Raw genomic sequence first — 22,706 nt, 5'->3', positions numbered from 1 at the left:
AGATAGGAGGTTAAGGAGCTGGCTGTCTGGTGCAGTCTTAACAACCTGGAGCTTAACACGCTCAAAACTGTGGAGATGATCGTGGACTTCAGGAGAAACCCCCCTGCTCTCCCCCCACTCACCATCATGAACAGAGAGCAAGAAAAAAAAATGCCAATACAAATTCTACAGTCAAAGGCAAATGAAGAAGGTGTGTGCAATTTACCTGCCATGTAATACTAATACGAATTAATTTTTAGCCAAGTGTTTGGCTGGTAATTCATATACATTTACAAAACAGTACAGTATATTTCAAATAAATAAGCTATTTGTGCATATTGTTGGATCTATACTGTTCATGGTAAATTCAATGGATGTCAGTGTTTATTTTAAATATTTTTTTGTACAACAAACATTTTGGCCCAGTGTCTGATCTTAAATCTATGTCCTGCAACAAAAGTTGCCATTTGGGAACTACCATACTCATAGTGTAGCCTAATGAATTAGGTAAACATGTTGCAAAATAATAATGCTTTATAGCTTATCCAAGGAAATCATTATGCTGTTTTCCTCTTTGGTTGTCCAAAGACCAAGAAATAGTCAAATGAAGCACAGAGGTATGACTCAACGTGGAAAATCACTGCAGTTTAACGTCGCTCCACGTTATTCATGAATGGGCTACTGTTCTCATGGTGAATAATTCTGTGCTTGATTACTCTCCTCTGACAACGCACAAGAAAGCACACCGATAAAGCCTGTGCCTTTTTTATATTCAAGTATACCAGAAATAAAACATCAAAATGCTTAGTCATATAGTTTGCATCTGTTTGAACCGAAAACAAAAGAGTTTTAATTTATTGCTATCGCGGCAGGACGCTTAATCGATAACAGAAAGCATCGCTTATGTTATCCTGCTCTTTGAGAATTTGATGTGAAGTCGCTTTATCGCTGAACTCTTGATGAATGACATTGGATCATCAATAAACCGCGATCCTTGGACTAAACGGAGGATTTAACCAGATACCGGTGATATTGCACCATATTGCAGTAGTTAGTTAGTTAGCATCTTTAGCTGCAGGTCTATAGTCGTGACGCTACATGGCTAACTGACCTCAGAGAAATAACTAACAAACAAAATGCCGTTTTACTTTCTTTAACCGATGAACTGGATTCACCTGGATGCTTGCTGAACATAACCACGCTGTACTACCCGAACTGTCAGATGTTGTTTTGACGCAGAAATTGTTTTGAGAAGTAGTTAGCCTGGTTAGCTTTGGGCAGGCGCTTGTGTTACTTCACATACAGCAGCTGTTTACACAGAAACTTTCGCATTTCTTCGCTTTGGTCGGTTATAACTCCGTTAGTTAGTAAGTAGCAGGCTTGAGTCTCATGTAAGCTGTATGAGTGTGTGATAGATGAGAGTGAGATGCAGTGGTGCTGAGGAAGAGCTGGAGGATGATGAGCTGGATGATCAAAGTCATTAACAGAAGAATGATGAAGATCCTGATCGCCCTCGCTCTCATCGCCTACATCGCCTGTGAGTACATGACACTAACACACAGCTGTGCTGCAGTTTTTTTCTATGATCATGTTAAACTTGGATGTTGGAATTTAATAACTCCAAAAGTCATGAATTTTAATAATGGAAAGTTATGGAAATTCATCACAACTCTCTCGTCCCTCAGAAGAGTACTGTGTCAGTACCATGGTTCAGCTATGATAACAGATGGTAACACCATGGTGCATCACTCATGGTTTATTAAGGTACATGGCCAAAGACCTGTGGTTCTATCCCTAAATACTATGGTAGTACCATGCAGGGGTTCCACAGTCACAGAAAAACTGCAAAAATCAGGACATTTTCAGTGTCATCTTCAGGCCTTTAGAAATCATAGAATAATTAGCGTCCCTCTTTCATGAACGTTAATGCTCAAAAATGAAAGTTTAAATCATTTAATTAATCGCTCATTGTGACTCCAGTGTTATTATTGAGATGGTATTATAGTTTTGATTCATTTATTTTTTTTTTTATTAATTTTGCATATTTATAATATTGTTAAAGTAAATTAATAATATTTTATAGTTATGTATTGATTTTATATTTATTATAGTGCATTTTATTATAGTACATCAAGTTAAACCAAACGAAAATGAAAAATATTTCTAGCTGAGATAAAATAAAATATTTAAACTTAAACTGGTTTAATTTTTTAGTAATGTTTAGTTGTTTTTTTTTTTTTTTTTTAAATTATTAAGTTTAGAGCAGTCTCCCTCATTTGCATGACAAAATAACTGGAATAATCAGGAAAATTAATTGGTCAGAAAGTGTGGGACTCTGACCTTGGCACCTTTGTGTTAGTTCTCTGTCTGTCTGTCTAGGTCTCTCTCTGTCTCTGTTTGACCCCCTGTGTCTTGGTAAATGTTTATAACATTTTGGCAGTGTCATAATTACATGTTACTGGACAGTGCAACAGAGTTTGGATAGGTGTATAGATATGCCTGCAGCTGCTATATGTACGGTATTCAAAATGTGATCCATTTGCAGCTCATTCTTATTCTTTATCAGTTTGAGGATATTGAACCCATTTAGTCAAGCCCTTTAATTAAATCTGAACTGTTTAGTTAATGTGTTTGCTGTTGTGTTTGTCTGTTTGGCTCCCTGAGAGTGTTGCTGTTAACCTATTTTTAGAACTGTAATGTGAAATGGTCAACTTTGTGTTATGTGACAGCTCTAGGGCAAGAGCAGATAAGCTTCCCTGTTCCACTACGCCAATATTAATGCAATAAAAACATTTTCCAATTATTTCTATGACCTTAGTCTAGCAGACCCACAGTTAGAAAAGGAGTCTGACAGTCTTTATTAGCCCTAGATGGAGGGCAAACATAATAAATTAAAAATGAGATTGGAACATTTCAGTGTGTGAAGCGGTTTCTTTATGAATTAATTCAGTTCTGATTAGAAATAGGTTTGTGTCCGTTTTTGGCTTGAATAAATGTTCACAATTTGGGGAGAAAAGAAATCGAACTATGATATGTCTGATAAAAATTGTGATTGCTAGTAAGTTAAAATAGTAAGTTATTTAATTATAAAATCTATATTAATCTATAAAAATTAAAGAAAAATAATGTAATTTTTTTTTACCATTGCATCTGTACATTACTGTGCATTACAATTATTAATATTAATTGCACTAAGTCATATCATGATTTAGTTCCCTGTCGATACTTCACTCGTACTGCATCGCTAGACGCTATGGGGAAAACTCCTTTTTCTCCGAGGACTGAAGACTTTTTCAATCACGCAGTGTGACTGCACGGCCATTGGTTCGTGCAGTAAATAAAAACGAACCAATGGCTCGTCAGCGGTACTGCACGAGCCTATGGCGGCAAAGCCCGCCAGAGCCCGCCAAAAGGGGCGGGGTCATCTGGCTATATAAGCGGGCGCTTCGCCATAGGAAAACAGATCAATTCTCCTTCAGCAACGACGATCATCCCTTCGCTGACACTCGAGACTGAAAGACGTTCGCCGTAGAAACGCCTCGCTGCGGATAGAAGCTGCCTTTTCCTCTGTGCCCTCTCGCCGCCAGCCTCATCCCCTGTGGCCATCCGGTGAGTCTAAAATCAAATTTCTCTGAAAGAGCAAATTTCAAGCGACGTTGTTGCAAATGTCGCACTGTGAGTGTGGCTTGCGCAGGGAATTCTGCACGATGCAGAAGGGCGGTGAGACAGACTGCGCGTTCACTGAGACAGAATGCTCACTCGAGTATGAGTCTCGCTCTTCTCCACTCGCTGGCCTTCTAGCAAGGCAGCTCCGCTCTTCCGTTTCTCCTCTCTCAGCAAGCTCGGATAATGAAACGATAAAGCCACGGGGCTAAGTACCCGGTTTTGAGTGATCCCACGCCGGCTCAAGAGCCCGCGTGCTCACTCTTACAGCAGCGCTCTGATCCACCGGTGTTTTTACACGTGAGAATCACCGCCCCTCGTTACATGAGCGGCTATATCCTCTTGGGCGGACCAGAGTAGAAAGCTATCTGCTCCCTCACAAACAGACTGCTTTCGTCGAAAGCCGCCTTTGATTCGCTCACTATAAGGTGCCCACCGCCTTCCCCGCTTTCATGTTCCTCTTCTCCCAGACACCTCGGAGGAAGGAACACTTAACTGCGATCAGGCTTGAGTGATTGCACGCCGGTTTATCTTGTGTGCTCACTTTAATCTGCTAGAGTGTGTTAACACGCGAGGATCAGCGCTCCTCATCGCACTGAGTGGCACAATCCTTTTATACAGATCTTGCAATACTGTGCTGGTTGGCCCCGCCTTCCCCGCTCTCACTTTCTGGAAACTGAGGGATCGCGGGGCTGAGCGGGCAGGCTCGAGTGATTTTTGCGCGCTGTAGCCCCGCGTGTTTCACTCTGCACACAACGCTTTGATCTGCCGGTGTTTGCACTAAGGATTAGCGCCTCTCGCAGCTCTTTGATCTGCTCGCGCTATTTTCACTATTAAGCTGTCCTTGTTGCGCTCGCGGTTATCCTACTTCAACGAAGTTGGCCCCGCCTCCCCTGCTCTCATGTTTCTCCTCTCCCAGTTACCTCGGAGAAGAAATATCAAATCGCGGGTTTGAGCGTTCAAGCTTGAGTGAATTTACGCTGGCCAAAGCCCCGTTTCTCACTCTCCATACAGCTTTGATCTGACAGTGTGACAGTCTGTGTCTTGCCCTGCCTCTCCTCGTCCGCTACGAACGGATCTGATGGGATGCGCGCATCAGTTTTTGATCTGCCAGGGTGTTCACACACAAAGATCATCAGAACCCCTCTTCTAATGAGTGGTTTGATCTTTTTAGGCAGATCGATAATAAGGGCTGTCATTATGATTATCTCTGTCAGGTTCAGACTCTAGACCCCGCCCACGGGGGGTTAACTGCTCTCCTGATGGAAGCATTGAGTCTAGCGTCGCGAAACAGCCTCTGTCACGCCTCCAAACACCCCGTTTAGCTCGGCGTGTCGACGGCAATGTGTTTGTGTACATAATATTGTGAACTGGGCCTGTTCAAATAGCGCCCACACAGCCGATCACTACTATAGTGAGGAAAAATAAAACAAACATTTTCAAAGGAGTAATCTTCTCTTCCTCTTAACAGGTGTGTCGAGTCCCCACATGGCGACTCACCACCCGAATTAATTCCAACACCCTTGCCACACGGGCAGAGGCCTGGCGGGCCATCCCCGGAGTGTCTCGTTGAGTTCTGGGGATTATAGAATGAGGTTATTCACTTAGATTCGCTCAGAGACCCCTGCGGTTCAGCGGTGTGGTCTCCACCTCAGCGCTAAGCAGCAACGCTCACGTCCTGCGAGCTGAGGTGAATAAATTGCTGGAAAAAGGGGGCTGTAGAAACAGTTCCTCCAGCTCAGAGCGAGTCAGGCTTCTACAGCCATTATTTCCTCGTCCCCAAAAGGGTGGCGGCCTCCGGCCCATCCTCGATCTCATACTATGCCATGCCATGCAGCTGCACGACTCAGGTCGTCGCTTCAGTCGAATTGGCCTGTTTTCCTATGGCGAAGCGCCCGCTTATATAGCCAGATGACCCCGCCCCATTTGGCGGGCTCTGGCGGGCTTTGCCGCCATAGGCTCGTGCAGTGCCGCTGACGAGCCATTGGTTCGTTTTTATTTACTGCACGAACCAATGGCCGTGCAGTCACACTGCGTGATTGAAAAAGTCTTCGGTCCTCGGAGAAAAAGGAGTTTTCCCCATAGCGTCTAGCGACGCAGTACTCGTTCCCGTATCTAAGGGAACCGAGGTTACGTGAGTAACCGAGTACGTTTTTTTTTTTTAATAATCATGCAGTCCTATTTTATGTTAATGTCAGATTTTGGAAATATTATACTGAAATGTGTGTGTATATATAATAATGACAAATAACGTATTTATAATTTGAAATAGAATATGTATTGGGCTGTTCTGTAACTCAATTCGAAGAGTTAATTTGCAAAACCACAAAACTCCGTTTTTAACAATTTTCAAAAATCATGTTTTTTCATTGTGCATTCCAATTAATCTCAATTTGATTAGGTCAAAATAAATAACAAAAAAAACAATACAGCTAACTAACACAATAAAAACATAACATCATTTTTGAAAATGTAAAAAAACTGAGTTATCAATTTTGGCAAATAAACTCTTCATTTGTAGCCTGTATTTACTTTAAAAGCACTATCTCATGCACGTCTCACTAGCCAGTTTCCCTTGTAAGTCTCATTCACGTTGTCACTGGAGAATCGGAGAGTGTCACTGAGCGCAGGGAGCATTACCACCTGCAGCGTCTCCCTGCTGACTTAATAGTGCTAAACACTAGAAATCAACTTCCATTTTGTATAAAAATATCCAAGGCAATCCAGCGTAATTATTATTGGTCATAATGGTAATTATGCATTGATTGTGCCGGCAGAACTGTCATTCAGCTCATTCCCTTCCCCCGTGTATTATGTATTATTGCTGTTTCACAAAAAAGTGCAAATAATTTGAAAAGATATGCTGTTGAGGCCAGCTCATAATGGATATCGGGCACTAGCTTGTGTTTGCTTGCATCAGTCTGCATTTATATTTGCTTTAGCGAGTCATTACTCTGTATTCTTTGCTCATTAGATGCTCTTCTGTTGATAAGACCTGTGTGAGAACAGATACATTTGCAGATTATGCTGTGTGTAGAAGGCTATTCATCACACTGTCAATGTGATGCTAATAGATGGAGCAGAGATTATCTCTTTAATTTTGCTCTCTGCTGGTGAGTCTTTCAAATTGGAGTGTGTCTTGATTGAAAAATCAAGCGGTTCTTTATATTTATATGGGGGTTCATGAGGGAACTGCAGGGGGTTTATGAGTTGATAAAAATCAGAGGATTAATTAAATATTTCAAATGTAAAATATTCAAATGAAAACACAATTAATTTTTTCTAAAAAAATAAATAAAATAATGAATGTGTGTGTGTGTATATATAAACACACACACATTCGGCCGCTAATTATTTGCATGTAAATCCTGGGTTAGATTGATGTCTGACAGAGAAGGAGACCAGTTAGCATCTGAGGTTTCCAGTAGGCTTTATGGGGGTCAGTGCTGTGAAGTGTTGGTTTATGTGTCTAAAGCCCCAGAGATGGAGATTTAAAGCAGGAGATTACAGAGGATCAGTGAAAATCAATCGGCTAATGGTCAGTGCTCCGGCCGTCTCTTAGTCAGACAGACAGCATGAGCGCGCAGCACCAGGACGTGTAGCTTTAAACATTATTCTGCACCACATAGCACAAAGTCACCAAAAGGCCACACAACTTTGTGTCTAAAACAATAAAGCTTTTTCACTAGATAGGAATGTTTCCTTTGCTGTGTGCATATATCTGGAGAAACATGAAAGAGACGTCATGCACCGCTATTTTTGGTAATACTCGCACATTCCCTCTGACAATTTCCTCTTCACTAATGCAATTCATTCATGTTCTCTGTGCTAAATGAACACTGCTAACTGAACATTGCTATATTTAGCCCCTCCTGTGACTTCTAGAGTTTTCATTGACTTGGATAAAGCCCATTTGAGCTGCCACTGGCCATACTGAAATTGTCACAAGAACTTGTAACCTAGTTTCCCGCCTGTTAAGGAAGGCAGTTGATTTGATCTAGTTATGGAATAGCACATTTCAGAAACTGGGTGGGGGGGCTAATTTTGCACAATGATTACAAAATTTGTCTCATTTTTAAAAGGGTTTCTATTTAATGAAAAATTACCCTTATTATGTAAATGAACTATTTATAAGTTTTTGTTTCTTCTGGGGCCTGAAATAGAGGAATTTTGGTCAATGTTGGTAATTAAACAATATTTTGCTGAATGAGTTTTTGTGCTGGCACCTTGGCTGGTTTAGGTTTGTCATGGTGGCAGCAAGTCCCTGTTTTAAAGGGGTCCTATTATGCTCTTTTACAAAGTCTTGATTTTGTTTTGGGGTGTACTAGAACATGCTCTCATGCTTGGTGGTTCGAAAATCGCATTATTTTTCACATTTACATTATTACAATACCTTTCTCCCAGACAGGCACAAACGGCTCGAGTACTTCCGGGTTTGATGAAGGCCCGCCTTACGAAAAACTAATTGTGTCGTGATTGGTTAGCTGTCCCAGTGCGTTGTGATTGGTTAACAGCTTAGACGGCGTTTCAGTATTGCCCCGCCCCTTGCCAGAACAGCAAGTTCTTCAATATTGTCATATCAGTTCAGACCCCGAGAATATTGAACAAGAGGATCGTGCAGAACCTTTGCATGCACGGATATTGCAAGACATATTAAAGTGGTAATGTTATAGTTGTTGTTGTTTTTTAGCTAAATCCCGTTTTAAAAGGGATGTCAACAACAGCTTAAAAATAACTGCATTGACTATACGTACAGATAAGTGCAACGGTAATATGTATTGTTTATTGTTCTTTAATTCTAACATTATAACATGAATTGCACTGAAACTGTTATACAGTTGAATTTATTTATACTATTTGTGGCCGCATATATATATGCAAATTAATTCTCTGCCAGCAGGAGGCGCTGGGGTTGGAGCGGGAGAGAGCGAGGTTTCCCTGGTAACGCTGTACACAAAGCAGCGCTTTATCAGACATTGCATGCAAGATTAAATGAAAATGACATCCAAAATTTTCTGAAAATAGTTGGTTTCCATCAGAAATGCAGTGATATAAAAACACCCGCACTGGGTTTCGATTTTGAATCGTGCAGTGCTCCTCAGCCCCCAACCATTCAAATTTCTGTAGGTGGAATTTACGGTTTGTGATGTCATAAATACAGGAAAGCAACTTTGTAGTCCAAACGAGCCGTTCGCTGTAGTTCTTGAAAAGGGATTTTTTAAAAACGAAAAATCTCCCTTTGGAGTGGACTTTAAGATTTGTAACTTTGTAGATCGTTTTATGCCCAAACATACACACTGACTAAAATTCAAAATGTGAAAAAAGCATAATAGGACACATTTAATAAATGATTTAACTGATTCATTCATATCAAACGATTTGTTCAAAACGGTTGATTCAATAGAATCGAAACAAGTGAGACCATCTGAATGGACCGTTGAATCACTGGCTCACTCGATTCGTTCAAAAACTAATTCAGGGAATGAAACACCGTGTTGCTATGCACTGTTGTGTAATACTAATAGCACATTTGTGCTTGCGGCCTCGCGCACATGTGCTGATTAACAGAAAAGTACATTGTTTGTGCAATTAATATAAAAACGTAAAAACTCATACATGGGTATTTTTCATAAATATATATAATGGGCCTATAGGATATTTGCTAGGATGCGCATTTTGATGTAATTGTGTGTATTTGCGCAGGAAAGCGGAAGAGAACTCATTCAGTATTCGCGCTGTCTGTGTGCGTGTGCTTCAGATGTGCGTGTGCGGCACTGCACGCAGAACATTCCTCACATAGACCGTATTGTTAGACATTTGATTGATGAATTGATCCATATCAATGGATCGTTACACCCCTAAAAATCACTCTTATTCAGCCTCGTCATATTGTATATTGTAGCGCTATAGTGCATTGTTTAATCTGAATGTAACAAAAGGATGTTTTTTTCTCCTGTCATTCAGAGCATCAGATTTGCCCCTGAGGGCTGCAGATGGTTTCTTCTGGTCCTCTGTGTGATCATCCCGCTTACGGAATATTCATTAAATCTTTTGTTTGACAGGAATTTAGTAGTCTTAATGTTAATGCTGTTTTCTGCGGAAATTGTGTAAAGCTTAAACAATGCCACGCAACAATACATTTACCTCAGAAGAACTATTCGACGTCCATAAGCTCATCAGTCAGCTAGAAAAATAACTATCAAGAGACATTTTGCTAAATTTATGCACTATTTTGTAGGCCTGGACCAGAATATTTGATTATTCGAATATTCATTCGGTGGGTTGGCATTCAATTTTAAATTGAGAATCGAATATTCTTTTTTTCTTCTAAAAATCGTAAAATCAACACCTGGCATCCCCCGCGAAACGGTTCTCATTCGCGCTTGAATATGAATCGCCCATGAGTGAACGTCATGATTCAGTTCGTCTGGAAGAGAAGACAAAAATGCCGAAGACCTCAGCTGTGTGGGAGCACTTTAAATTGAGTGAGGACAAATATGTAGTTTGAACCTGGCCTAAGTTACCACAACAGCACATCAAGTTTGAAAAAGTAGTAGGCCTACGCCTATTATAGTAGCCTATATTGTTGGTGTAAAAAAAACCGAGCTACTTTTATCCGCCATGTTAATCAGTAATTTTACACATAATAAAAACGTGCACTTAATTTGCTTGGAAAATACTTGCGAATAACGGAGAAAGGATGAGAGAGATAACAGATGCCATAGTGGAGTTCTTCGCTATGGATATGAGACCCATTCATTTAGAAATGTGAGCTGTCTATCCAGCCTAACGTTACCTTGTTCTATTTAGCCTATTACTTTTTGTTTTATTCTATATAAGGGAGTTAATTAAATTTTATTTAAGCTGTTCGTTAATTAAAATGTGTGATGCTGTTATTAAAAGTATGCTACCGTGTTCTTTATTTATTATAGTTTGTTGAACTTCATTCATTTGTTTCTCGTTCTTTTATTTAAATAGCCTACCCTTTATGGTGTCAGTAATTAATGTGCTGCTAATTTCTGATTTGGGAGTGATTTGTTGGTTAGAAAAATCTTAGGCTACCTTATTAAAAGGATTGCTCTTAACAGACGTGTGTTTTTTATCACTACTAGTGCAGTGTCCGTTCTCGGAGCATATGTGAGGCGCGCCGCTTCCGGCTCACGCTGTTCAGTAGTTTATTAAAAGTTGATTAATTCTGAACGTGTCGCGTGTCCATATTGCACCAACATGCGACACTGCACTCCCTTGGGTCCGCAGCAACACACCCGCCACACGTGAAGTCGATTGGATGAACTGTTCTCAACATAATAAAAATGCAAACAGACACACAGAGATTCCTGCCTTTATTAGAGAGAACAATATGTTCAGCCCCCTCCCTCTGAAGCTTCGAAGCTTAAAAAATGGTATTCGGACTACTATTTTGCTTATTCATATTTTTATTTAACCTGTTGTCTACATGATAAGAAACAATGCAAGGAGCTAAAGATAAAATTGAACACCTCCTATAAAATTACATGTTACTAATGAAGACATATAACAACATATAACAACATTTATAGGATGCATTGAAGAGGAGCCCAAACTACACTCAATGGCCGAGTGATGCTGGCATAGTTATGGGCTGTGATATTGGCACAGATTCTGTGTAATTAACAATTCGTTGTGACTGTATATAGTTGTGATGTTTAGTTCCCACTTTAAGTAAGCCTTAGTTCTCGGGACATCTACGAAATGGATTAAAATGCTGATAAAGACAAGAAAAAATGAGACAAACACATGACCGTATGACTGTAATGTTGAAGTGTTAAAAAAATAAAATACATTTATTCTGTCTCACCTAAAAAATAATTTGGCACCTAATTGTTTTTGTTTTTTTTATAGAAGCCAGTAGCTCTTTATTTTATTTTTTTGTCTAGAGCCCTGAACAATACCCAACCCAGAGATTGATCTACACACTAATTAATTCCCTTAATGAATTCCCTAACAACAAAAGAAGCAACTGAGTCATCAGATATTTCTATCTTACTGATACCATACCGATGTTTACGCTCTTATTTATTTATCTTTTCTGCTTCTTTTTCCATACAGGTAGTGATTCTCCTGTTGTTTCCACTGGTAAAGCACAATAAATAGTGCGTTTCATTGTCTAATTCTCGTTCTTCACAAGACCAAACAACACTACGCTATAGTGTATTTAGGTGGTAGCCAAAGAGCATAAGGCTTCTCTTCCAGGTTTAGTGAAACCCCCACGAGTCACATTATTTAAAAAATTATGTGAAATGCACTGAGTGGGCGACCTACTTCTGAAATTTCTTGGTGGAAAAATGTTGATTTATATGCATGTAAGAGTGATTGGTTGATTTTGTAACCTTCTGATTGTGCAGTGTGTCATTCACTTCACACTCACCATGTATTTTTAATATATTCTTGCAAAGCTTCTGTATTGTACACATTGCTTGGAAACTGTGCTGTACATTTTATAATACTGTTTTCTTAGCAAGCCTTATTCAAAGGTACACAATGTGTCCTTGCATAATATTTTATTAATTTAAGCTTTGGATAATACTCTGCCAAGACTCTAGAGATACAACTGCAACCACTTACACATATTGCACAGTCTTGAGTTTTAACTCAGTGGAGACCCTAAAACCAGGATGGAGAAATTCAGACAGATGAATTTGGGTCATAGGGTATGCTACTTTGAGAAATGACTGCTCCAGTTCTTTTGGGTCCCTAAAGAGGGACCCAACAGAGTTGTTCACCAAGAGAGTGACCTTGACAAACCAGTCTACCATTGCCTCCCACCTGCCCCAAAACACAATTTTCACGAGAGGCAGCGCTAAAAATAATTTAGCCACTGAGAACTTGACCAGATGTAACTGGGCATGTTTTGAAGTCTGTATCATTAGCTGTCATGTTCACTTGAGCTTTTCCAGAAGCTTTATTTCTAAAAGTGCCAGTTCTTCTGTGCTTTGCCCAAATCAAACAAGAATTGATTTATCAGACTAAATTGCATTTCGAAAGGTTGAAATCAACACAGTGTTATATGTGTGTCTTGGTCGAAGCCTAAAGGGATAGTTCAATTAAAATATGAAAATTATGTCATCATTTACTCACCCTCATGTCGTTCCAAACCTAATATTACTCTTCTGGGAAAAAATAAGATATTTTGTAGAATGTCGGTAACAGTTTTGGTAAAAAAAAACAAACGGAGACATTTCTCTAAAAAATACTTTATTCCTTTGGGTACCTGGTTCTGTCGCCCTCAAATGGGCCGCATCAAATTGCATCTCCTCACATATTTACATTGACATGGCATCAGGTGGCACATGCCTAGCTGGCCATTCATGCTGAAAATCATGCGGCACCCAGGAAATTGTGGCGACAGCAGCAAGGCCACTGGGAAAGAACAGGCTACAGAGGGATTTGCATAATAACCTCTCTAGTTCTCCTCTCACCTCTAGTTCAGGTGCGATTGATTAGGGTTGGAGGAGCTAAACTCTGCAGGACACCGGCCCTCCAGGACCAAGTTTGGTGCCCCCTGTTATAGAGAGAAATTATATTTCACAACATCTTTATTAAAAAGTAAAAGGTGCCTGTTTACATTATTAATGATTTATATATGAAGGTTCAACCTCACACTCCCAAGACAGATTCATATTTTCTACATATGTGGGCTTTGATCATAAAATCAATTGATTGAAGACATACTTGATAGAGACCGTATGTGTCTAAGATTATTATTTTATCATGTTACATTTTTTTTTTAAATATATATATATATATATATATATATTTTTGTCTTATTTTTGCGATGCTGTTTGATCGTATATCAATGAGCTCTAAAGATGCCACGCAGAAACTACAAAGTGAAAAACAAACACTCGTGATCCATGAACGAGTCTCAGCTACTGATCTCACCGTTTGAAGTGTCTAAGCTGCTGTGAATAAAGAGAAGCGTCGTATACAGTTTAGTATAGTAGTACAGTATAGTATAGTCTTATATTAAAACTCCAGTAAGGATGTAACTGAAAGGTGAGTGGAATGGTTGAATTCTGGGCTGTGATTTTGCTGATACTACAGTACTAAATTGAATTAAGTCCAGACTGCTTCCATCTCAAAGGCCACATGACCAAACTCATTCACAAATGTGAAAGAATAAAATATGGATACAAACATTTTCTTTCTCCTTTATTTTATATTGGGCATGAAGTGTATTTGAACTGATAACATATATTTTCCATTTTTAACTGAACAGACTATTAACATCTTATTAACATAACGATCTAACAGCTTGATTATATATTTTTTTAATTAATAATGTTGTAAAATTGTTTAAGAATCAACTTGCATTTATTGTGTGATATTTGGTTTGGTACTGATGACTCTTTTTCTTCTTTTAGCTGTCTGGGGAACCTACGCAAATATGAGGTAATTATAATTTATTTTTGTAGCACTAGAAGATGTTTCAGACAGTTTGCCAGCTCAGCCTACTGCAAAAGAAGAAGAAGAAGAAAACCCCCCAGCTTTTCTGTAAATGGTGGAAAAACTAGTAGATGTCAGATTTACAGTCATTCTGCTCAGATGGGCTGTTCAAAGCTACCATCATTAGAAGACCTTTTTATCGTGTTGGGCTTTTGTGTGTTCAAATTTGTGTTTTCTGTTTTTTTGGCCAATGTATCACACACAAAATATGAGTCCTTTTGTTTGATGACAGTGCAATATTAAGCTATATGCTATATACAATACTATCCTAGAATGTCAACCAGACTGATAGTGGATTTTTTGCAGTATTATCATATGTGTAGTATTAACATTAACTGTGATATAAAAAAAAATGAAATCTTGTGGAATCCTGTGGAATCAAATTAATGATATTTAATACAATGCCCACTTTTCACAATTAAATAATTTCCAGATTAAAAAATAAATTCCCACTCTGTATTTCTTTATTTTTTAATATCCTTTTTTACTCCGATTAATGTCATTCAAGCATGACTTTTGGTGTGTATATTGTGGGAGGTTGGTGTTTGAAATGTTCTAGTGTTCATTGATTGTGATCGAAACCCATGTAGCTCATCCCCGGGTGACTGACTGCTGCACTGTGCATTAATCAGAAACAGAGATTAGACTTACTCACTGGGCTGTGGAAACGAGCTTTGGTATAGATCATCTGCTGTCATGCGGTGCTGATGACTCTGAGCATCTTCACCATGTCCAGATTGAGCTGAGGAAGAGTATTGTGTGCTTCAGTAATCTGCTGTGCGATTGTGAATCTTTGTGTACTTATGTATCTGTGATGAAGCAGTCTGCTGTTGTTTCCCACAGGTCTATACAGGAACATGGAGAAATGAAGATCGAGGAGAGGATAGATGAGGTTTGTTAGCACAAGCTGTTCACATTCAATTTTCAAGCTTTTTTTTTTTTTTTTTTTACATTTTAACTTTTTTTTTTTTTTTTTTTTTAGTTCACAATTTTCACATTTTTATTAGTGTCAGCACCTGCCTCATTTTCACTGGAAACCATCTGTACCTAACAGCTGATATCCACACTTCAAACTCTCAGGAAATATTGTGCTGCTACCCAAGAGCGCTAAATAATTCAGATTTTAATTACTCGTGCCTTTGATAGCAATTAAATGTCCTAGTCAGGGGGCAAGTAACAAGCAGTGCTGATCTGTATGTTCTGCTTGGAAACCCCAAATACTTTTTCTCTGTGTGTGATGATTGCTAGTGTGATGTTGCCCAGTCTTTGTTGTTTGAAAAGTGTTAATTTTAGTCATTTTGGTCCATTTTGGCATTGATGGTTTGCTAAGGGTAACCAGTAAAGGCTGGAATAAACTACACAACATTTAAAATTTGAACAGATTTTCAAACACTTGCCAATGTTGTAAATGGTTATAAAAAACTGGGCATCACACACTACCAGACTTTCAAGTCATTTCCAACAAAACAACCTCACACAGAAACAAATGAAACCAATGTGTGTTCTGAAATCGGCTGAAAATCTTAAATGCATTTGATATCCTGGCCAAAATCTGCTGGCTGGCTCTGACTTTCAGCAGCTAGCATTGACTGCAAATTGGGCACAAATCTGAGCAAATGTCATGCTGTGTATTCTAGCATTAAGCTGTTTTGTATAAACAAAAGGTATACATGCATACACGCAAAAAAAAGTCGTATTGTGTGTGATGTAAAGCCTGGTGCTTGATTTCACACCTGGAGCATTAATATTCTCATTAAATATCTTCAGCCCAAAGTCAACGAGTTTAACTTGATAAACAGTGAAATGAATATACTGTATTTTGTTTTGTCAATATTTTTCTTTGGAATTTTATATTTTGAGGGAATATTATGGTACTAGACAGTATTCACCTCTAAATTATGTGCCATTTTCTATATAAAATAATGCAAAATAACTCATTTCGTATTGTTTTCATTTATTACAGTGTTTGTTAAATGCACTGCATGGAAGTTGAACCACTAGATGCTTTTATAGGCCTATGTATATGTTTTTAAGTGTTCATATGGCAGCCATCTAATCATATCCAGAATTCCAATGAAATAAAAAAACTTCTAATTTTCAACTTAATGAGCTGTTTTTGTACTGATGCAACCAAGCCCAGTTATTTGCCTCTACCTGTCAGTGAATGCAAAAACAACTTTTCACTACCTAATTAGTTCCAGATCAAGTACTATCCAACATTATATATATTATGCTGATTCACGTAATAAAATGCAACTCTTCATGTTACTTTTAAAATGCAACACTTAACTCAACCTGTACTATGTTGTCATAGACATGAATGATAAATCAAATCAAGCGGCCTGTGAAGGTGAAGTTACCTGTTACATTTCTTAGCATTTGGATGTACCATTTCCACCCGATGGATGGCAAAACAGGTGAAAATATTGAGTTGGTTTAAAGTCTAGGTAAGAAGCAGAACCTAGAAACCAGAATATCAGACGTGGGCCAGTAAGAAACCACCCAGAACCCTCAAAGCAACCCACTGGAAAACTGCTAAATTTTTAATTTGCCATATTTGTTCTTCCCATGCACCATTTTTAAGAAAGTGTACTTTGTACCGCAAGTTCACACACGTCTTGTTTGAAACCCATTTAATTTATCTCATGCTGGGTTTTGTACACGTACATTCACATTAAAAGTCAGTGCTATAACTGTGATCTCTATCATCTCATTATAGATCCCAAATGTCTGCTTATCACCTTGAGAAAGCTCATTAGAAAACGTTTCCCCTATCTGCCTGACCTTAAGGTTCAAAGTGTGTCAACACCTGCTAAAGCTTATTTGTCAGCATCTGTGATAGCTTTTAGAAACGCTGACATTTATTCCCCTGCCTGATGTTTGATATTTCATTTAAAGAGGTGTTACCGTTTGGAGATGTTCTTTGGCCCAGATCTTAACTCTTGCTGTTCTAAGGCAAATGTTTGTCATTTTGACTCTCATTTGGCATATTCATAAAGTTAGGAATACTTAATGAACCTAATTAATACTCATGGATGTGTGCTTAAATCAGATAAAGTCTTTACATTTATTGCATGTTATGCTGATTGGTTAAATTAATCCTAGTTAATTGTATGTATCAGACCTTGCTGAGAAAAGCCACTAAATAAAGTTTTTAACTGTACTATTTTTTTTTTAAATTGTTCGTCTACATTGACATGTAGTCAGCTTTATTATGTATTTATGTTTATTATGTAATGTTACAACTGCTCTCAGATTCATGTAAATCGGTTTGAGGGCTGATAGTGCTTGATGACCGTCTCAGTCAGGGATCATTTTCTACCATTCTGTCCATTTTGTTTTCTTTAGAAAGCTTTAACTGTCCCTGTCTCACCTGAGTTATTGATATAGCCCCCATCACTCTATATTTTTCTCTGATTGCCTCTTTTCCTGTTCTCTTTGTTTCGTACTCTGTCTCATATATCTTCTCTTTGCCCATCCTGTCTTGTTCTTTACTGTCATCTCTCACTGTGTTTCTCACAGGCAGTGGCACCTCTCAGGGAGAAGATACGGGAACTTGAGCTTAGGTATGTTTTTATTTGACACCCAAAAATACCTACACTATGCAAGCTTCATGTCTCGCTGTGCTTCGTATCACGCCATGGCCTTTTATAGATGTAAATGATTATTATTCATATAATACAATCATTTCAAAATACATTTAGTTCATTTCTGTTTTGTTTGATTTATTTTACTTTATATACCTGCTGCTTTTGAATGTGGCCAAACTTGATAAACGTTGTGCAGTAGTAAGGAAAAAAGCTCTGATATAAGAAAGTAATCATTTGAGTAGGATAGAAATGTTGTTAGCATAGATTTCCTGAAATTGCACTGTGAGCACTCGTTAAGTGACATGTGCTGATTTGGAGAAGCATAAGCAGGACTGAATGCATGAAGAAATGAAGTGGATGAATTGAAGCATAATGTGCACCAAGCTTTGACTGACATGGACAAAATGGGGTCAAAATTGCTCCACATTCACTCCTCAGTCCCTCTTTTTTTTTTTGTTGATGAGATGTGAAGCCTCTGGAGATTGTAACGGTCTCTTTTTCTTCACTTCGCTGTATCTCAGCCAGGCCTAAAGGAGATTACTTGATGCTTAGTGTAAATTAACGGTGTTTAGAAGATTCATCAAACAAGCTGAAGTGTCAAGTCATCTGGTTTCTACTAAAGCTATATCAGTTTGGCCAAAATAACAAAAACAGATCTTGGATATACTTTTTTTCTCTTTTTAAGGTGCATTATCAGCATGGGCTGTGCTCCTAAAATACTATTTTTACTGCTTCTGTGGGAAAACACATGTGGGAGGAAGGATTTATGATTTTCTTTCTCCAGTAAGGCAGTGACAACTTTATATCCCTCATTTTTTTTCTTCCACTTGTTCATTCTGGCATCTCTCAACAAAAATGTCAATTCCTGATAACCTGAACTAAAAGAGTGAACATGTGGAGAGAGAGCACTCTGCAGTTAAGTTCAAAGTGACACTTGTTTGAACATAACAGATAGCACAAATATAATGCTGCTCTACATGCAAGACCTTATAGCAGTCAGCAATAAAATCTACAGACATGAAATCAGGTTTACAGGAAATAGTAAATGAAAACTGATCCTATTAAAAATTCTTATTTTGTAAATGCAGCTTTTCAGAATGGCCGTGGTACAGATTTTTCTAATGGCCGAATTGATGTTTGTTCTTATAAAACTTATTATGAGGCTTCACTGGAATGCATACAGAACCCATGCGATCAGGGTTATCTAAAAAAAAAGTGTCCTCTTTGGGACCAGTTCAACAGTTGAAATGATCAGTGATGAAGTTATCAGTGAAGTCAGGGGACTAGGAGAGCAGGGTTATCTGTATCTACAAATCCATTTGTCAGTATTGAGTATCTCAGAACTGAGACACAAGAATAATTGGCTGAGAAAATCACAAGCACTGAAACATCCCCCTGGATTCATGAAATGTTATTGAGTTTCTGTGCTCAGATACTGACATATTTGAGCCTGACAAGTGAATTTGTGCTGAAATATTTTGAAAGGGAAGCAAGGAAAATGTAATGTGCTTAAAACACAGTTCTTAAGAATATTAATATTAGGGGTGTGGGTCTCCATGACTGAGGCCAATACGATACACATCTCAATGCATATGCAGTGCGATCCGATTTTGATTCGATTCAACTCAATGCGATTTAATGCAATATGATGCAGTGGGAAAAAAAATATGATGCTATGCAGTTCAATATGGTACAGATAGTTTGCTTTTATTTCTTTGGTTCAGACAGACAGCAAATCTTAAATCAATCCAATTAAATTATTGGTCACTTTCTAAATAATAAAAGTATAGCGTGTCTACTAATAATTCTGTATAAATAAATTGGTTTTCGCCGATGCAAATATTTTAGAAACGATAGATCGCGATACAAATGCCAACTTGTATCCGATGCACCTTTTTTAAATCGATGCATCTCATCGCTAACTTTTATGCCGATGAGAATCGGTGAACCTTACCATCCCTAGTGGACATATAAAATAAAATTTGTCTTGACATGTGCTTAATTAAAATGTTCTTTCATTTTACAGTTTTACCCAGAAGTACCCGCCTGTGAAATTCTTATCCGAGAAGGACCGAAAGAGGATTTTGGTGAAGATCTTTTCAATCTTCTTCAGTTTTTAAAACTATAGCTTCAATAATACATGTACATCTATCTGTCAGTTATACATAGCATCCCTTGCTCCTCGCTAAATTAATGCTGGTCATCATAGTTTATTGACGTTTCGTTGTTCGTTATCCACTGTTTGACAGATTAGTGGCATTTTTCTTCCTTCAACTGAAATGTTATTAAATAACAACATCTGCATTTATAAGGTTACAGTGACAGATTGAAGCATAACCAATTTGACAGATGTGTCACAGTGAAGTAACTATAGTTATTTCAGAGGACGTCTTTCAGTAGGCTGTGTTGCACCCAGATGATTGAGGCTGGAAGTACGTAGAAGTAATGAGGAAACGAGAAACAGCAGGGAGTAGGAACACTGCTCTATTCTTCTGATTACTCACAGTGCTGATTTAACCTCATGTTGTTCTTCAATCCCATGTGACTGCAGCTTTATTAAAATGTTTCTCAAACTTAAGTAATTTATGACTCTATGTACTTCAATAATCTTGGCATGTGACTGATACAATGGTTTCTCTGGTAGATCACCGGTGGGGCAGGATTTGTGGGCTCGCACCTCACTGATAAGCTGATGATGGATGGTCATGAAGTGACAGTGGTGGATAATTTCTTCACTGGACGCAAGCGCAATGTAGAGCACTGGCTCGGCCATGAGAACTTTGAGCTGATCAACCATGATGTGGTGGAGCCTCTCTATATTGAAGGTGGGCACATTCACGTGATTCATCACTTAGCGAGGTATCTCGCCACAAAACACAAGGTATCTGTTTTGTCTGATATCCAAAACTAGCCACACAATTTATACCTCCTTTATCTGCACAAAATGCCACAAAGATACAAAGTAGATGCATAGTGAGTTAAAGGGATAGTTCACCCAAAATCTTCGGAACACAAGTGAAGATATTTTTTATGAAATCTGAGAGCTTTCTGAATTGTTGAATAAAGTTGTTATTTTTGTTTTCTTTGCACTCAAAGTATTCTTGTAGCTTCATAAAATTAAGGTTGAACCACTGATGTCACATGGACTATTTTAATGATGTCCTTACTACCTTTCTGGGCTTTGAACATAGTTGTGTAGATGGTAGTTGTGTTGCCGTCTGTGTAGGCTCAGAAAGCTCTCGGATTTCATTAAAAATATCTTCATTTGTGTTCTGAAGAAGAGTGAAGGTCTTACACATTTGGAATGATATGAGGGTTAATAATTAATAACAGAATTTTCCTTTTTAGGTGAACTATTCCTTTAAAATATTAATAATACAAAATCATAGAAAGTTTAAGAAATCTCTTTACTTCTGTGCACTTGTCAGGGTTGATTTGTGTTCACTTGGGTGCGTGCGGCAAATATGACGTCATCGCGGTGTTGGCGGAAGTTCACTTTTAGTGCGTGCGACTTTTCGCGTGTGCATGGCATTTTTTTGTAACTTTCCGCACAGCTCCGCTTCCGAAGATGCACGACTTCAAGGCAAGTTTTTTGCATAGTTTGTCCAAGGCTTTATAATTGAAGTACTTTTTATTTTTAATGCATAAAATTAGAAGTTGTCTTGTGTTTGATGTGAAATAAACCCAAAATCTTAAGATTATTTTAATCAGTTTGTACATAAAGAAATTATTAATTCATCATCTCATTCATCACGCGAGAATTCTTGTACCGGCAAATGATGACTTCTCACCAGCGATTCCCCGATGGTTTTAGAAGACAATAACTCCTCGCCGCCCCCTGTTGTTTCAAAGAATGGTACAACGGCGAACGCGACAAGTATAAAAGCCTCATCCGTTTGGGGAGGTGCACACGCAGTCAGCGGAGGCTCGCACTGCAGAGCATAAATCCCGCTTCACTCACCAACAGTTATGTCTGTTTGCATCTGTAAAATACATTTGCTGATTGCAAGGTCCTACTATTTAGGGTGGGATGGTTCAAACGGGCATTGTTATAGCAACTGAAAAGACTTTTAGAGAAAGACGAAATGATTTAGATTCAGTTTACTTTGTAAGATTTAAGTTTTGAAAGTTCAAGAAGTGGAGATGGACAGAAACATCTAGTATTGAAGGAAGGCGGCTTTCGTAAATATAATCTGGTTTGAGGACATTCAATGTCTAAGACCCAACAGTGAGTGGTTGAATGAAGTGATAAAGTGCTAAGAGGAGTTTCAGGTCATTATTTTGGCCCAGGTGTGAGACTTTTTGCCCCTCTTTGTCAGCCATCACACCTCCCACCACTCCTGCTAATCAAAACAGGAGAAGTGAGAGGGCAGCTAGGTAAAAACAATGTCAGCTATCTTTGTAATGGAAAATCTCAGCAGCTGGCATCAACCCCTGATGAGTACAGGGTGATACACTGTGACATTAGCCACATTCACACAAGAAACCTGTTAAATTAGTCAAATCTCAGAATTTTTCAGTAAATGTACCACAGCTATTCACAAACACAAAGACTTTCTTTTTTTTCCTATCACAAATGTGCAAAAACATACCAGTTTCCTCATAATTTTTGTCTTGTTTTCCACTTCAAATATCTTAACATCCTTAAAGATACATTTATTTAATGGGGACCTATTATGCCCCTTTTTACAAGATGTAAAATACGTCTCTGATGTCCCCAGAGCGTATATGTGAAGTTTTAGCTCAATATTCCCCACAGATAAATTTTTACAGCTTGTTAAAATTGCCACTTTTAGGGTGTGAGCCAAAATGCGCTGTTTTGAGTATGTTGCTTTAAATGCGAGTGAGCTGTTGCTCCCGGAGAATAGGGCGGAGCTTCAAGAGCTCCACTATTAATTCAAGCCTGTTATCTTTACAGAAAACTACTCGGTTTCAAAGTCAGTCATCTGATTATACTGTGCATAATAAATTTATGTTTATGAATTACAC

General features: G+C 38.4%; 1 protein-coding gene across 1 annotated transcript in view; it reads left to right on the top strand.

Annotated features, from left to right (window-relative positions):
- Nucleotides 1-865: 865 nt before the first annotated feature.
- LOC306877403 (UDP-glucuronic acid decarboxylase 1-like) overlaps nucleotides 866-22,706 on the top strand; it is a 54,192-nt gene continuing 32,351 nt past the window's right edge. Inside the window, exons 1-6 of the mRNA XM_079429173.1 lie at nucleotides 866-1,516; nucleotides 14,046-14,073; nucleotides 14,971-15,019; nucleotides 17,650-17,693; nucleotides 19,744-19,804; nucleotides 20,362-20,542. Of these exons, the coding sequence (XP_079285299.1) occupies nucleotides 1,435-1,516; nucleotides 14,046-14,073; nucleotides 14,971-15,019; nucleotides 17,650-17,693; nucleotides 19,744-19,804; nucleotides 20,362-20,542 (445 nt within the window). The 5' untranslated portion in view covers nucleotides 866-1,434. The remainder of the gene's footprint in view (nucleotides 1,517-14,045; nucleotides 14,074-14,970; nucleotides 15,020-17,649; nucleotides 17,694-19,743; nucleotides 19,805-20,361; nucleotides 20,543-22,706) is intronic.

Source organism: Barbus barbus (genome assembly GCF_936440315.1).
Source record: "Barbus barbus genome assembly, chromosome: 11".
In the NCBI taxonomy this organism is placed as follows: domain Eukaryota; kingdom Metazoa; phylum Chordata; class Actinopteri; order Cypriniformes; family Cyprinidae; genus Barbus; species Barbus barbus.
The sequence above is the reverse complement of the archived record's forward strand: the minus strand, read 5'-3'. Positions and strand labels throughout refer to the sequence as shown.